The following is a 17810-nucleotide window of genomic DNA, read 5'->3' as shown; positions in this document are numbered from 1 at the left end:
CACAATGCAGTCTGATTGGCTTACCCTGCCCAGTTTGTGGTCGGCGATTGTGCAGGAGTCCATGAAGGTCTGAGCAATGACCGACAGCACTGCGTCTACATTGTCAGAGGCCTGAACGTCGAAAATGAACTGGGGGTTCTTCAAGATATTAATCCAGAATCTCAGCGGCAAGCTGCAAAACGAAGTCACAATACAAGTTGTGACCAAATTAGCCATAACTGATGGTTTATCGGACCTTAATTATTTACCAACCTGTTTGTTTTCCATATGTGGATTGTCTCTGGGTCTGTAATGTTATGCTGGGCAGCCTGGTCGTCCAACAGATCAAAGAAATATTTGACAGCCAGAGGAACCGGCCGACTGGTGCTCAGAATCACAGTGAACAGATCATCTACAAACTTCTGCAGGGTACCCTAAAACACAGAGTACAGGTCATCCATCTGCCTTGTTTAACACTAGAGCCTCCAGGGGTCACTGAACATCTAAAAGCGCCAGCTGGTAAATCTTACCCACGCACATGACAACTGTTTTCTCATGGCTAAAGCACAGATGATTTCACTGTATTATGCCACTGTCTACCCATTGAAGCGACGAGAGTCATGAAATGATTGTGTCTAGTCATCAGCTATATTTTTAGTTTGGCTGGTCCTGCGACTTATTTATCAAAATTAATTTGAAATGAACCAAGATAAATGAACCAAGAGAAAATATTACCGTCTCCAGCCGCGAGAGGGCGCTCTATGCTGCTCAGTGCTCCTGTAGTCTACACTGAAGACACAGAGCGCCCTCTCGCGGCTGTAGATGGTAATGTTTTCTCTTGGTTCTTGGTTCTAAATGAATGTGACTTATAGTCCAGTGCGACTTATATGTTTTTTCCTCATCATGATGTATTTTTGGACTGATGCGACTTATACTCAGGTGCGACTTATAGTCTGAAAAATACGGCTTATAGACAATGAGCAATAATAATTCACCACACTGCATAGATGCGATGACAAACTCGAGCGCACAGCTTCACCTAATTAATTGTTAATTTGTTTATTTTTTTTCTTCAGGAAATGGCAGACTAGAATAAATAGCAACACAGAAGTGAACAATAAACAAGAGAAATGGCAAAACAAATAATAATCAAATTTAATAATCAAATTTTTTTACAATTATGAGTAACAATAGGCTACAACATATAAACACTGTCAGAAGAGCCGTCCCAGGACGCATTAGGCTATCTCCTCACCATCAGACTCTATCGCTCATTATGGTTTTTAGTGCTTCTATACCTCTTCAGCTTCCATAAACCTTTAACTCAGGCTTCTTTAACTCATTTATGAAACTGATAACTGCTAATTCAGTGAGTGAGAGGCATTGTCTAGCAATGTACAAGTGGCAAGAAAATGACAGCGCAAAAATACAAACCCGATTCCAAAAAAGTTGGGCCACTGTACAAATTGTAAATAAAAACAGAACGCAATGATGTGGAAGTTTCAAATTTCAATATTTTATTCAGAATACAACATAGATGACTATCAAATGTTTAAACTGAGAAAATGAATCATTTTAAGAGAAAAATAAGTTGATTTTAAATTTCATGGCATCAACACATCTCAAAAAAGTTGGAACAAGGCCATGTTTACCACTGTGTGGCATCCCCTCTTCTTTTAATAACAGTCTGCAAACGTCTGGGGACTGAGGAGACAAGTGCTCAAGTTTAGGAATAGGAATGTTGTCCCATTCTTGTCTAATACAGGCTTCTAGTTGCTCAACTGTCTTAGGTCTTCTTTGTCACATCTTCCTCTTTATGATGCTCCAAATGTTTTCTATGGTTGAAAGTTCTGGACTGCAGGCAGGTCATTTCAGTCCCCGGATCCTTCTTCTACGCAGCCATGATGTTGTAATTGATGTAGTATGTGGTCTGGTATTGTTACATTGGAAAATGCAAGGTCTTCCCTGAAAGAGACGATGTCTGGATGGGAGCATATGTTGTTCTAGAACTTGGATATACCTTTCAGCATTGATGGTGATCATCTTTCCAGATGTGTAAGCTGCCCATGACACACACTCATGAAACCCCATACCATCAGAGATGCAGGCTTCTGAACTGAGCACTGATAACAACTTGGGTTGTACTTGTCCTCTTTAGTCCGGATCACATGGCGTCCAAGTTTTCCAAAAATAACTTCAAATTTTGATTAGTCTGACCACAGAACAGTTTTCCACTTTGCCATAGTCCATTTTAAATGAGCCTTGGCCCAGAGAAAACACCTGCGCTTCTGGATCATGTTTACATTTGACTTCTTTTTTGACCTATAGAACTTAAGCCGGCAACGGTGAATGGCACGATGGACTGAGTTCACTGACAATGTTTTCTGGTAGTATTCCTGAGCCCATGCTGTGATTTCCATTACAGTAGCATTCCTGTATGATGCAGCGTTGTCTAAGGGCCCAGTGTGGTTTTCTGGCCTTGACCCTTACGCAAAGAGATTTCAGATTATCTGAATCTTTGGATGATTTTATGCACTGTAGATGATGATAACTTCAAACTCTTTGCAATTTTTCTCTGAGAAACTCCTTTCTGATATTGCTTCACTATTTTTCGTCGCAGCATTGGGGGAATTGGTGATCCTCTGCCCATCTTGACTTCTGAGAGACACTGCAACACTGAGAGGCTCTTTTTATACTCAATCATTTTGCCAATTGACCTAATAAGTTGTAAATTGGTCCTCCAGCTGTTCCTTATATGTACATTTAATTTTTCCGGCCTCTTATTGCTACCTGTCCCAACTTTTTTGGAGTGTGTAGCTCTCATGAAATCCAAAATTTTCCATTCCTTTTTTTACTCACAATTTGTCCCAACTTTTTTGGAATCGGGTTTGTACAAACATTATATAGTGGATACATTTGACTGGGTGGTGCTTATAGGTATAAATGCCCTGTGTTTTGATCTGGTTTTATCTAAACTATTAAAAAAAAAAATGGGATTGTAAATGACACAGTTTTAGTAAAAGCCAAAGACTGGGAGACTCGGGTGTTTTATTGACAATCTGTTATGTACATTTGAAAATCTTGGAGTGTGTGTGTGTGTGGTACCTTCACAGACAGCAGGCGTGTGAGGTAGATCTCTGGGATGGCCTTGGCTCTCTCACGCTCTTTGTCTCTCAGACTGCCCCGTCTGTGTTTGGGTAGCTCCGCCTCCTCACCAGCCTTCACCAGGTGCCACTGCTTCACTCCTCCTTCATCTCCATCCTCCAACATCGGGGTCTCTGAGAGAGGAAAGAAACAATATAGGAAAATATGAGAAGGTCTGTAATAGAAGTAGACCAAATGTTTTTTTTTTTTTTTTTTTTTTTTTTTTTAAGTATTTTGTTTTGTATGCAACAGTTCAAAGATTTGGGAACGATAAGGTTTCACGAAGGCTTATGCTCATCATTACTCCAGTCCTCAGTGTCACATGATCCCCCAGAAATTCTAATATGCTGATTTATTGCTCAAAAAACACTTCCTATTATTATCAATGTTAAAAACAAAAGTGCTGTTTAATATTATTACAGAAACCAAAATTTTTGTCTGTCACTTTTCTTCAATTTAGTGAATCCGTTCTAAATTGAAGTACTCATTTATTTTTTACAGACCCCAAACTTTAAACAGCAGTGTATATGAAATAAACAATCTGTAATGTCTGCTTTTTTAATAAAATGTATATTATATATAAAAATGTAATGTAATTAATTAGATTTTTCTGTGGCGGTTCATGGATATATGTAAACGAAACTATATTCCTAATCATAACAAATAAATAATTTTTTTGACACTTCAATAAAAAAAGAAAACTTGAGTGGGGAAATTTTTTTATTTTAATACTAACAACTAAGATAGATTAACTCTATATTCTGATTAGAACTATCAGTATATGCAAACCTGCATATCAACTGAATTCTACACTGATTCGGTAAATTCTGATGTTTCTTGATCGGGGAAACCTACTCTCTCCTGGTATGTAGTCATGGCTGTCGTGGTGGATCTGCTTGGATTGTCGTGACACCAATGTTACCGTGGCTCCATCCGGGACCTGCAAAGATGTGGGAAACACTTACAAATCCAAAAAATAAAAAATAAATAATAAAATAAATTCACTCCACAAAACGAAGTCATTAGATTGAGGTACAAGTCGAGTGACCTTGTAGTGTTGTAAGGTGTTGAGGCGTTTCCAGGACCCCTGAACCACTGATGTCAAGTCCTGATCCGATAAGATCAGATGACCAGCCACTCCAGCCCTCCACTCTATAAAACACAGAATCACAGGAACCACTAATAAATGCCTTCTTAGAAAATATCATATACTCTTCTTTTACTAATTGGCTTGGTGCATCTTACCCAGATGCACAGCGTCTGCGGAGGGTCTCTGGGAGTATGACATGCCCTTCCACGTCTGCTCCACGATCTTCTCCTTCACCTGTGTGATGGTGTCACAGTCCAGCACTTTAGTGGGGACCGTCTGAGACTCGCCCGCACCTCCGCTGCTCACCAGGACATTCAGAGTCTACAGAACAACATGCAAAGAGGCTGAAAAGCAGTTGTTTGCTTTAAAGTTTCACATCCTACTGCTCATTTCTTTTTTTTGTTAAGGACTCTGTCATGTTACAAGTCATGTGTGAACGAGTTATTAGATTGAAAATGATGCCGCTCTTAAAGAAACAGTAAAATATCAGTATTTTTTTAAATCTAGATTATGCATGACACTTTAGTATAAAGATAATTTCTGCATGTGTGTCTCACCAGTGTGCGGTACTCCACGTCCTCCCGCAGCAGTCGGTTGTCGTTGAGCGTGTATTTGGCTTTGCCTGTGACAGCATCCACTGGCCCTTTATCCACCTGGAGCTTTATGGCTCTGAACAGCATGTAGAACGCCTCACCTGCTGTGTCCTGCCAAATGACAAACAAACACGGCATGAAATATGAAATACCGAGCTATGCTTGCATTGAGTCATGCAAATATTACTTACAATATAGAAGTTATATGTTTACTTGATAAAAATCAGTAAAAATTTCACAGCTAAAAGGCATGTGTACCACAGTGGAATGCAATTATCATGCGTGTCTCGTCAGTAAAGCCGGTTCTGTGATTAGTAGTAAATCTCCATTTCATTGAATCATTACTAAGTCCTTGTGAACCAAACCCAAAGCAGAACAAGCGTCCCTCACCCTGAGGAAGGTGTAGAGACATATGGACATCCAGTTAGTCAGCAGCTTCTCCACGACGGACTCGGTCCTGCAACACATGAGAGGTTTCCACTGAGAATCAATGATGCCACAATTACCAGCAGTGTATTCATGATTACAGAGATTTGAATTAAAATCGGACAAACAGACGCGTCCCTACAGACCTGCGCAGCATGAGTTTGGGGTTTTTAGTGGTGTACTGCTCCACCAGGTGACCGAGCAGAGTCTTTAGGATGTCGGTGAAATACTCCAGCTTGCCGTGCAGCGCCACCGTGAGGAGGGAGGCCACATACGCCCTGTCCCGTGGAGAGAAGGTCCGCTGGGCTTCCAGAGTGTGGATGAACTGTAGGGAAGTATATGAGGATATGAGATGAGGACACACCCAGCCCTAAAACTTTAAAGATCCATATAATCCAGTTCGGCTGCTTGAATAATTCTTCCTCACGGGTTTAAGGAAAGCCCACCTTGGTGAGGAACAGTTTGCTGTTTAGCAGGTTGGAGAGCTGAACCAGGCCTTGCTCCACTGTGGCCCGGCGACAGGCGGGAACGTCAAGGTCCCGTCTCAGAGGAGAATCACGGTGACCGGGGAAGAAGATCCTCTCTGAGTATTTACGATAATCCAGGACTGGAATCCCAGAGCCCATGAGATCACTGGACACATCCATCATCTCAGTCATCAGATCTGCACACACACACACACACGGTTTATTATAAAGGCATTTCAAGCATGTTGTCCGAGTCTGGCTGATGTTTATGTGGGAGCTTCTGACCTGTAAACTCCTTTTTACAGCGGTCTCGGACACTCGTCTCCAAGTTCTCCAGCTGGATCTGGACTTTCTTATAGTCTCTTAGTGCTTGCTTGCTTTTCCTCCTGTTAAACACACACACACACACACAAACACATATTAAATATAAAGGTAACACTTTACAATAAGGTTCATTAGTTACCATTAAGTAACTACATTAGTGAACACGAACAATACTTCTACAGAATTTATTAATCTTAGTTATTTTCAGCATTTACTTAATGTATTTTTAAAATCACAAGTTTGTTAACATTAGTTAATGCACTGTGAACTATGAACTAACAATGAACAACTGTTTTTTTTTATTAGCTAACATTAGTAAAGATGAACAATAAATGCATTGTTCATTGTTTGTTAATACATTAACTAATGTTAACAAATAACACCTATACATATATATACATATATATATATATATATATATATATATATATATATATATATATATATATATATATACACACACACACACACACACACACAGTATTAATAATTTCTCAGACTTTTTGATCCCAATGCAAGTCTAAACTGAGTAATAAATTGTATAATCTGTATGGGAATACCTGTATATGAGCACGATAACCAGCACAATTAGAGCCACGATGGAGGCGCCCACCCCGACCCCCACCTGGGCCTCCAGAGGGAACGCAGCGGGGCCCTGAGACTCATACTGCACCCGTCCCAGAGAAAAGTTCAGATTCCCCATCCTCACCTACACAAACACACACAAGAAACTGATTTCCATAGCGTATCGTTGGGAAACAGCACAAACACAAAAGAGGAGAGGTAGAGGCTGGCGTACAGTGAAGTCTGGGAGCGTGTCGCTGGCCTCTTGTTTCTTCAGCGCGGTCACTGACGGCTGCAGTGATGGAGGCTCACAGTACAGGTGGTTTCTGGTTAGAGTCTTCACAGCACACTCTCCATCACCGATCAGAGCAACCACCTCGTCCTTAGACATGGCCAGGTCCAGATTCTCCCCCTAGAACCCAAATTCAGACAAAGCGCTTGTCATTTTTGTGTGCAATCAAGTTTATATAACAAATTAATCTGTTGTGCATTAATACACGGAAGACAAAAGAATGCATTCTGGAGTTACAGTATGCTTTGTAACACAATGCAATATTTTTAACTGCATAATTTCATTAAATAGTATAGAATAAAATAGAATAGAATAATTCATTGTAATTTTTTTAATTATTTGTATTCAATAATTGTTTTTTATTTAATTGTAAAGAAATAAATCTGGGTAGTTATTATGGTTTTAATATACTGTACTATACTATAATAAAATAAAATAAAAAATAAAATAATTAATTGTAATAAATTTTTTTACATTTGTATTAAATATATTTTTTATTTAATTGTAAAGAAATAAATATTGGAAGTTATTATGGTTTTAATATAATAAAGTATAATATAATATATAAAATAATTCATTGTAATTAAATTTTTTAATTTGTATTGTAAATTGTAAAGAAAGAAATCTTGGTAGTTATTATGGTTATACTATACTATACTATACTATACTACACTATACTATTTTCATTGTAATATATTTTTTATTTGTATTACATTACTTTTTCATGTGATTATAAAGAAAGAAATTCTTGGTAGTTATTATGGTTTTACTATAATATACTATATTATACTATACTATACTATATTATACTATACTATAGTATACTATAGTTATTATAATATAATATAATATAATATAATATAATGTAATGTAATGTAATGTAATGTAATGTAATGTAATGTAATATAATATAATGTAATATAATATAATATAATATAATATAATTCTGTTATATTAACCGTTATTAGTTCCTCTATGTTTTTGATATAACAAAGTACCAATATTGCTGACCTCCACAGAGATGATGCTGCCGGGTTTGTGTCTGAAGGGTTTGCTGGGCTCGTGTTGATTGAGGCTGTGAAGAACAGGATTGGGCTCATAACTGAAGGGGCTGCCGCTGACCGCCTCAAACTCAAAGTGCAGGTTATCCAGGAGGAAGCGCACGCTGACAGCAGCACGCAGGGCCTCGGGGCCCACCTCCGGAGTGGGACACAGGATCAGGGTCGAGCTGTTCACTGTGCACCGCTCCTCCACCTGATCACCCACAGGACACGAGGTGTTACAATAACTGAGGAGTGAGCACTGGACAGTTTGTGTAATGCTGTGAGAAGGCACAAGCACAGACTCACTTGTGTGAACTCTACCTGTTTGACGACACAGAGACTCTCTTCAGGACAGCTGGGCTCTGGGACGATCCGCCGAGCTCTTCTGAGGAGACTGGGATCCACACTGCTCCTCTTCCTCTTCCTCTTCCTCTCCAGAGGGGTCAGGGTCACGTGGATCCGAGGCTCCTGTACCACGTCCAGATGCTGGCCAGACACTCGAATGATACGACCCCCGCTTACACAAACACACATGTTAGTTCTTATGTATGCTGGACTAATAAAGCACTGTTTATTTCCAAATCACAGATTATGGAAAAAATACAGCAAATCTTTAATTTGCTAATTGGTGAAACTGTGCATGTGACTAATATATTACGCTGCTAAAACCATAATACCAGTCTATAACCCTTCTGTAAATTACAATACAGACTTTTATGATAAATACATATTTGTTTTAACGTTTGAAATAAAGATAGCATAAAGTTATATATTTACATGCATAATTTTGAGAACAATAAGATGATAGATACATTTCTGACGTCAGCTAAATACATAAACATGACTGCTCACATTTATAGCAATGACTACATAAATAAGAAATTAAGACTTTAGAATTGACTTCATTAAATTGTATTAGGCGTGTGATCACTACATTGGAAATGTTTTCTCATTTGAAGAAAACAAATCTAACCTATTTCTATTGAAGAAATAAATCTAACTTAAAATTCCTTCTTCAATCTACTCATAAAAAATTTAACATTAACACATTCTCTCAAAAACAAGTCTTAATACTTAAAAACTTGCAGTTTTGTATAAAAAAAATCAAAATACAACTATGCATAATTTATCCGTCATGTTCCTCACCTGATGAAGCTTCTGGAGGGAGCAGCATGGGTCACGTTGGGGTCTGGGGTGTACTGATAGAGGACGTCCTGTAGATGGCGCTCAGCTCGACCGAAGCGCAGCGTAACGCCGCTCTCTCCGGTTCTGTTCCTCCCTCCAGTCACACACTCAACACGTTCACTGCTGTACCGCTCAGAAGAACTGATAACACACAGACTTATTACTTAACACACTCTCAACTGTCTAACTTAGTCTTACCAAACGTGAACAGTCATAAAAGACAATAAATCCTGTCTAACTTATCTGGTATATTATATTCATGAATTGATATATTTAGGACACAGCGCACTGTTTTAGATCTACAAAGCCTTGCAGCGTTAACAGAAGGATGATTTATTATTTATAACACAATCAGCTGACTTGATATGAGCTGTAGAGATGATATCATGATGAGATTTACTGATGACTTCTGTCTATGACTGCAGGGCTCTACACACTTACATGTAACATGGGACTCCACCAATCAGGATGCTGATCTCATTGGGACGGCCCGTCAGAAGGTCCCGTCCCGTGATGGTGAGTGATGTGCCTCCTGACATTGGGCCTTTCAGTGGAGACACTCCCAATAACACTGGGTCCTTGAGTTTAGACAACAGCACACACACACAGCTTTATACATGTGTGCCATTATATCACTCCATTTAAAAAAATAAAAATGTTTAATACTGTACTTTAATACTTTACTTAAAGCCTTTACGTATAATGCAATATAATAAATGGCATAATGCATTAGAATTATTCATAATGTGCATTATAATACATTATATCTTGTCGTAAACAATTATAACCGAAGTTAAAATGGATAGTGTAACAATGATATTGAAAAGTGTTATAATGTATTAACTGTGGTTACAATTATGTATAAGATTGTACAATGCATTATAAGGTGCATTACAAGGCATCATTTCTGCATCAAAACTACTTTTAGAATGCATTATACATAAAAGCTTTAAGTAAACTGTTTCCATTTGAATAAAAAAACCTTGTTTTAACCACAAAAGCTCATTATATTTCGTTTTGTTTCCTCTTTTACATTGTGTGGTATTATTATCCTTTTAACTTATGCACTCCTACACGCCATTTAAAATCTTATTAAAGCCCCTGAATAACGCATAGTATTTCGGTTGTGTTTTCCAGTACAAATATCTAAAACTCCTTTAGAAAAGATACATTTACTTCATTGAACTGTATAAGATTTACACATTCTTTAAAAAAATCAATCTGTTAGCAAATTGCTTTTAAATCTCACAATATTTCATTTTCTCAATTTTTTTCCCCTTTAATTTGTGTGGCATTAAAGCCCTGAAAAATACATCATATTTATTTATTTTCCAGTATAAATATCTAAAAACCTTTAAAATACATGTACTAATAACTTATTTTTCAGAACTTTACAGAAAAAAAAAACATATATATATATATATATATATATATATATATATATATTACATTTTTACACATCCTCAGTAAAAATTATAAAAAAACAATTTACATTTACATGACTGAATTCTAGAAGACATAAAAAAAACAATTTTTTTACATTTCACAATATTGCTAAATGTTATTCTTTGATCCATTAATCACACTACATTTGCCTTTAAAAGAAATTGGCTTTTAAAATTTAAATACATTTTAAAATATAAACTGACAAAAAAAAACTTAATACCTTTCACAATTTAAAAAATAAATAAAAATAAAACATAAATAAACCACAACAATAAATTAAATTCAAAAACACTGTTTAAGAAAATTCATTCGGCAGTGCACAAAGTTGTTTTAAAATGGCCAAATACCTCCCTGCCTTTTAATAACTACAAAATGAATTCCTTGCATGTTATTCATTCTCACTAAACCATTTTTATTCCTCTGGATGCCTGTTGGATGAATGGTTACCTGGTAATGGAAGCGCTGGGCAGACTGCCCGATTCCTCCTCCTTTAACCTGAACTGAGACGTGGCCGCTCTGCTCCCCTGCACTCGCTGTGGTCTCACACACAATACTAACAGACACACACAGAGACGTCCCGTTAATCAGGGCACTGGGTCAATACTCTCCATCACACACTGTGGAGCAGAACTGCCTGAAGCCAATAATACAGTGTGATTAACCTGAGGCAGTAATATCTCTCATACTCCACAGTCCGGCAGAGTCCTGTCTGATTTACCTGGAGGACACCTCGTATCTGTCGGGGATGACCGTGCAGGGGACTCCGGCCACCGTCACCGAGTGCTGGATGTCTTCAGCTCTCTGACCCAGATTAGAGCCGGACACTGTGAGCACTGTGCCGCCCTCCACTGGACCAGAGAGAGGCTCAATCTGCAAGAAAACACGAAATCAGTCATGAACTTACTCAGTGAATACATAATACAGAATGAGGTCAAGAAGTTTATGAGAGAATTTTCATTTCTGGGTGAACTTCCTCTGTAACAACACTAAGTATAACATTAATGGCTCCCAAAAAGCAGACGCTGACAGACGAGCCCCTCACCGTGTGTATGTGAGGAGCAGGACAGGTCTGCTGGACGTGTTGGGTGCAGGAGCTCCTGTAGACGCAGCTGGAGCGAGACCCTTCACACCACACACACTCGTACCGCTGATCAGCCGTGTGACAGCGACTGCAGTCGGACCGGCCCACGGAGCAGTTATACAGCCGCACTGCAAACACAAAACACACGTCACACAAACAGAGTACAGCACATGCAAACCTGGCCAAACAGCAGGTAACGTACCATGAAGGTCTTCTGGGTAATCCACCTGGAAAGAGTCCCTCCTCCTGACTGAGATCAAGCTCCTGTATTCCTCCACCGCGGCCGAGTAAGAGTACTTTGAGAGAGAAGTGCAATCACAATCAGCAAAGCATTACAGGCACTTTCAGAGTGTAACAGTTATTTATATGCAAGCCACAACCAGCTTCTATGGATGATCTATAACACCGCAACAAAATTACTGTTAAATTACATTATAGTTCAATATAATAAAAGTAAACTTATTTTATTTCAGCTAGTTGCTCAGGCAGCATTTCACATTTTCATTTAATATAACTTGATGTCCCAAAATAAGCACAAAAAAAAAAATATATATATATTGTTTTATAAAATGTACAATAATATTAATACAAAAAATATAAGCATAATATATATATATATATATATATATATATATATATATATATATATATATATATATATATATACACACACACACACACATTTACATGGAGTATATATATATATAATAAAAACTATAATAAAACTGGCATGGGACGTCCATTATCACATGCTTTATATATATATATATATATATATATATATATATATATATATATATATATATATATATATATATATAAAAACTTGGTAATTTTCTGTAATTTTTTCTGCCATTTCCGTGAACTGAGACACAACACAATGAAGTGCTAAAATACAGGCAAAACACCTGTAAAACAAATCAATATGGAAAATTCCTTCAAATTAATACAGTGTGGCAAATTTATTTTTATTTCTAGCAGACCTGGTGTAGTTGGCAGGTAATGAAGAACAGAGACGGCTGAGAGTCGTCCACCTTCACAAAAGCGTCCACCACCACCGGTCGGCCCTCAATCACCAACACACACTGGTAATCCAGATCTCTGTCCTTAAAACACACACACATACATACTACACTGAGAATCCCGTGCAGTTTCCACATTGTTGCACATCAGTCAATTAATGAGAGATGACTCCCCCCTAAACGTCCCGTAAAGAAACCGCAGCTGGGTGTTGTGCATACCAGTCAGACAGATTCTTGCTGTGTCTGTGAGCATTAGCAGACATTATGCTCAGGGTCACAGACCATCAAGCCCCAACAAGCCTCAAGACCTTGTGTTACCTGATAGAGGTGTAAGTTGCGTCCCAGCAGAGTGATCTCTCTCTTGACATTGACAGGGAGGAGGGAGCTGCTCTGGATGCCCTCCACACACGGACAGGCGTGAGAACCTCTGCTCACGAGTAAACTCTCCTCTTCCTGATCACACACACACACACACAGATGGACAACACACTTTATTACACACACCACTGCTCTGAAAGGAGTATCCCTCATCTTCTGACTGACAGCACGACAAAAGTGAGTGTGTTAGACAGAGATTTAATGAAAAACAAAAACAGACGGGGAATAGCCAACAGAAGCAAATTAAATGATTAAAGAAATGTTCTGGGTTCAATACAATGCAACAGTGTTCCTCGCACCTTCTCAGCAGTGCTGGTTCTGAAAGTATTTCTCCTAGAAATAGTATATTCTACAATTATAACAAATACTGAACTAGTTTGAGAGCACAGGGAGACTGACTCTATTACGTGATTTGTGGTGCTTCATGGGAGTGTGCAGGCACTGAAGTGCTCTTTTGGTTAAATTTGCTTGCTTCAATTCCCTGACTGGTGGAGAATTGTTGAAGAATAACGGGTAATGTAGTTATTTATTTATTTCTTTTTACGGGAAATTCTGCTGCTAAACATGATTTAAAAAATAACAAGGGCTGATGGCATCACCAAGAGTATATACACCAATTGTTAAAAACCATGTAGCTCACACTTGGTCTGTTTTCAATGTTTTTTCAAATCTGTTAAACATTGGCCTATAAAAAACATAAGATTATATATATATATATTATTATTATTATTATTTTTTCTTCGGAAAAAAAAAATCAGCTGTTTTATATAAAGAATCACTCAACAGCGCTCAAAATGCTCGCAGGAAATGCTGGTGTCGTCTCATTTTTTAATTTTCAGTACTCTAGTTTGCAATGAGGGGTAAGTAAATGACAGAATTTTCCCCTTTTTTGGGGCTGAACCATTTAAAATGCGTGTGTGTTAATGTAACCCAGATTTTGGCTTGTTTATTCAAACTCATGATGGATGAGTCAAATGAATGTCTGTGCAAATCAACATCATGAACCCAGAACATCGCTTTAATGTGACATTAAATGACTTTAATATATAGTTATGGTTGAATTAGTAATAGAGCAGAACTGCTTTCATCCATTTAATTTTATGCACACCATCATTCACGCATGTAGTTTATGTTCAACCTCCTGCTTCCGCAGCGAGCAGAGTTGGCCCGAGGACCCACACTCACCAGGAGGAAAAGGTCAGCCGAGTCGGACTGGTAATCTGTGTCTGGAGCGAGGGGGAAATAGGATGAATCAGGCCCTGCCTCGCCGTCACCAGAGGGGGCGCTGGCTGACGACACAGGGGCGCCCGTGTCTATAAGAGCATCTATATCCATCTCGGTCTGTGAGAGGGTGACCACTTCAGAGGCAGATGAGGGCAGTGCTTCAATCAGCGGCCCCATCGTCACCACTTCCCCAGCTCTCAACGCGGGCAGCGTCACTTCAGCGGCCTCTTCACGCGACGAAGGTCCCACCAGCTCTTCGTATGATTGCGGGGTCGGTGTTGACAGCAAACCTACCTGGATGCTCTCCTCCAACCAGGAGGTATTTTGTGAGAGGGTGGTGGCCTCTGTGATGGTATCGGTTGACTCTGTAGTGGCACTGGATGGGTGTGTAGAGGAGGTGGTAGCGTGGTTGGGGGTGGTGGGTGTTTGGTCGAGTGGGGTTGTGGTTTCCAGAGCTGTGGTGGTGGGGGCGGCCGTGGGCTCTGGAGTAGTGGGTGGGGTCACTGGAGGGGTAGTCGTGACAGCGGTTTCGGTCGTTATGGCCACCTCAGTGATGGAGAGGGTCGATGTCGTGGGTGTGGAGGTGGTGTACGTGTGCACGTCAGAGTCTTTTATTGTTTGAGGAGCAGACGTGGGGAGCGAAAACTTTAGACGAACAAAGGACACAACAGAAAGAATGAGGGGAAAAAATTAAATAAATGGCAACTGAAATAAATGAATATCAACTCAAATCCGTAAACAATGGTGCTGAATTAAACCATTATAAAATCATAAAACACACAAGCAAGAGTTATGCGTACTGCCATTTAAAAGATTTATGTTTTTGAAAGAGGTTTTGATCACTAAGCTTAATTCAGAAATGCAGTAAAACTTTAACACTGAGAAATACTATTATGATAATTATGAAGTGAAGTGTTTCTGTCTGAATATATTTTAAAACCTAATTTGCTTCTGTGATGCAAAGCTGAAGTTTCAGCATCATTACTCAGAAATCACTCTAATGTGATATTTGGAAACATTACTCATAATAATCAATGTTAAAAACAATGGTTTTGCTTAATATTTTTGTGGAAAAATACTTTCCCCACAAGATTCTCTGATGAATACAAAGTTCAAAAGAACAGCATATATTTAACAGAAATCTTTTGTAACAATGCATTCTTGCTGAAAAAGTATTAAATTAGTTTGAAAAAGTCTTACTAACTACACTCTTTTAAATGGCAGTTTATATGAACCAAAAACAGTTATTTAAAGCAAAAAGGAGCCAAAAATACATACAGCGGAGTCTAAAAGTCTGAGACCATACTAAAAACTGTGATTTAAAACTTTAAATAATAGAAATAAATGTTTCGGGGGGAAAAAAAAAGACTAATTTAATAAGAAACAATTATCTTTCACTGTTGGTCTCATAATTTTGGGCTCCACTATAATTGCACAGCATATCAAACTCACAGATGTGCCTTCACATACTAACACAAACTTACATGCTGGTTGTAGATGATCGCACCACGGTCACACGTGGACTGGTGAGTGCACACATGCTGGTGGACGCACCAGTTACATTTCCAGCGGCTGTTCACACAGCCCCTACACCTAGAAACACAGCAGGAAACAACAAAAGTGTAGAAGTGACTGCATGAAATAAACCCATCTACATCCCTCTGAGCATTCAGGTCAAGACAGCAAAGCAGCACTGCATCCAAAATAGCTGAGCTCTACAATTACACATGACTCCCCTAAACTCATCAAACCACAGAGAGCTGAGTTCACAGCTTTCCCACATCGCAAATCAAAACAGCACCAGGGAGAGCCGCCCCATCAGCGGCTGTCTGCAGGGGTGTATGGGCAAGGGAGGATGGTCATGGTGGAGGACATGGCAGGAATGTAGGAAACAGCTGTTAAATCATCAGGGATGTGTTAGTGAGGTCCGGAGAGCGAGACAGCTGCCCTGCCCCTCTCACGCCTCTGGGACATTCTTCAACGCATGACAGCCGCTCACCAAGGGACGTTTAATATTGCTCTTGGATGATGATGATGGCATGATACTAAAAGTGGTTAAAACTTTTCCACTTTACTTTAAGGTTTCATTTGTTAACATTAGTTAAGAATGTTAGTTAGCATTGTCCTACATTTTTGTGATTGCTTTATTGATGTGACTTACGGCCTGGTGCCAGAGAGCTGCTGCGCCACAGAGCAGTCGTAGAAGGTGAAGTCTGCCAGAGCTATGGTGACCGTCCGAAAGCGCAGGGACAGCGTGACGGACACACAATCTGTTATAGAGGACAAACATGAGAAGAGTCTGGGTCAACCGGCACTGGAACAGCAGGCCACACAAAACCTTAAGAAATGATAATATGAAGCTGAATGCACCATCCACAGCTTATTTCGTCATTCATGTAATATCATTAACTTTTCAGTGGAATGCTTCCATTGAAGAGTAATGATGCGGAAAAACCAACAGAGGAACAGAGTGAAACCGGAACATGACTATTACAGAATTCCAGAGTGATGAACACTCAGTTCAACACTACAGTTCAAATGTTTGGTTTTGGTTGCATTTTTCAGAAGTTTTTGAAATAAGTCTCTTGTATTCATTAAGGCTGCATTTATTTGATTAAAAAATATCATGAAAGTTCAAATAATGTGAAAAAACTATTACAATTTAAACAAACTGTTTTCTACTTTAATATATTTTCAAATGTAATTTATTCCTGTCATGCAAAGCTGATTTTTCAGCATCATAACTCCAGTCTTTAATGTGTACTATGCTAGACTAACTGAGACTTGTCATGGCACTTGTATACTGTTGTTGTTCTCTTGTTGGTCTTGATTGCTTCTTTTGTTCTCATTTCTAAATCGCTTTGGATAAAAGCGTCTGCTAAATTCTTAAATGTTAAAGGGGTGCTATTATGCCTTTTCACTTTTTCATCTTTAGTTTGTTTGTAATGTTGCTGTTTGAGCATAAAAAAGATCTGCAAAGTTACAAAGCTCAAAGTCCACTTCAGGTTTATTTGATGAATAGAAACTTCAAAAGAACAGCATTCATTTGAATCAGACATTTTTTGTAAAACGATTATTGTCTTTACAGTCACCCCAAACGTTCTGAATGGTAACCAGTCTAAATTGTGAGAAAATGTCACAGTGACAATCATGAGAAAACAAAGTATTCTCACTAAAAATGGGAACACATGTCTCTTACACATGTTAACCAGTTCCTTAAGGCCAGTTTTTAAGAGGTTTCACAGAAAATGATTCAAAGATGTCATGTCCAACATTACACTAGCGTGTGGGTTTCCTCACCCTCTCCCTGTGGCAGCGCTGGGAGTCTGTGGGTCTCAGGAGTGGCACAGGTGACTGTGGTGCCCTGGACCGAAGCAGCTGTTTCAGCGTCTCCAAAGAAACACGAGTACATGTCACCCTCTGACAGACTGGGCAAACCCGGGACACCCACAGCAATCTAATCACACACACACAAGAAACATATTAACCATGATTATAATCTCACAATCAATACAGCTTTGATTAATTCAATAGAAAAGCATCCCTTACAGA

At 38.8% G+C, this 17810-nt stretch overlaps 1 protein-coding gene across 4 annotated transcripts in view; it reads right to left on the bottom strand.

The window, feature by feature from the left end:
• LOC113041114 (plexin-B1) overlaps nucleotides 1–17810 on the bottom strand; it is a 74367-nt gene that overhangs the window by 3856 nt on the left and 52701 nt on the right. For 2 of the 4 annotated variants that reach the window (XM_026199449.1, XM_026199448.1), the window contains 27 exons: nucleotides 17559–17715; nucleotides 16420–16528; nucleotides 15743–15851; nucleotides 14220–14903; nucleotides 12975–13109; nucleotides 12618–12740; nucleotides 11837–11930; nucleotides 11596–11762; nucleotides 11272–11423; nucleotides 11001–11106; nucleotides 9549–9685; nucleotides 9069–9248; nucleotides 8229–8439; nucleotides 7891–8133; nucleotides 6823–6999; nucleotides 6584–6732; nucleotides 5985–6085; nucleotides 5679–5896; nucleotides 5379–5557; nucleotides 5197–5263; nucleotides 4771–4917; nucleotides 4369–4534; nucleotides 4172–4275; nucleotides 3979–4063; nucleotides 3085–3257; nucleotides 253–413; nucleotides 25–172 (listed from right to left, as the gene is read on the bottom strand). In XM_026199449.1, the coding sequence (XP_026055234.1) occupies nucleotides 25–172; nucleotides 253–413; nucleotides 3085–3257; nucleotides 3979–4063; nucleotides 4172–4275; nucleotides 4369–4534; nucleotides 4771–4917; nucleotides 5197–5263; nucleotides 5379–5557; nucleotides 5679–5896; nucleotides 5985–6085; nucleotides 6584–6732; nucleotides 6823–6999; nucleotides 7891–8133; nucleotides 8229–8439; nucleotides 9069–9248; nucleotides 9549–9685; nucleotides 11001–11106; nucleotides 11272–11423; nucleotides 11596–11762; nucleotides 11837–11930; nucleotides 12618–12740; nucleotides 12975–13109; nucleotides 14220–14903; nucleotides 15743–15851; nucleotides 16420–16528; nucleotides 17559–17715 (4482 nt within the window). The remainder of the gene's footprint in view (nucleotides 1–24; nucleotides 173–252; nucleotides 414–3084; nucleotides 3258–3978; nucleotides 4064–4171; nucleotides 4276–4368; nucleotides 4535–4770; nucleotides 4918–5196; nucleotides 5264–5378; nucleotides 5558–5678; nucleotides 5897–5984; nucleotides 6086–6583; nucleotides 6733–6822; nucleotides 7000–7890; nucleotides 8134–8228; nucleotides 8440–9068; nucleotides 9249–9548; nucleotides 9686–11000; nucleotides 11107–11271; nucleotides 11424–11595; nucleotides 11763–11836; nucleotides 11931–12617; nucleotides 12741–12974; nucleotides 13110–14219; nucleotides 14904–15742; nucleotides 15852–16419; nucleotides 16529–17558; nucleotides 17716–17810) is intronic. The other 2 variants (XM_026199450.1, XM_026199451.1) reach the window with 2 other exon arrangements.

This window comes from Carassius auratus, chromosome 23 (genome assembly GCF_003368295.1).
Source record: "Carassius auratus strain Wakin chromosome 23, ASM336829v1, whole genome shotgun sequence".
In the NCBI taxonomy this organism is placed as follows: domain Eukaryota; kingdom Metazoa; phylum Chordata; class Actinopteri; order Cypriniformes; family Cyprinidae; genus Carassius; species Carassius auratus.
Note: the sequence above shows the minus strand (reverse complement) of the source record. Positions and strands in the feature narration are given on the sequence as shown.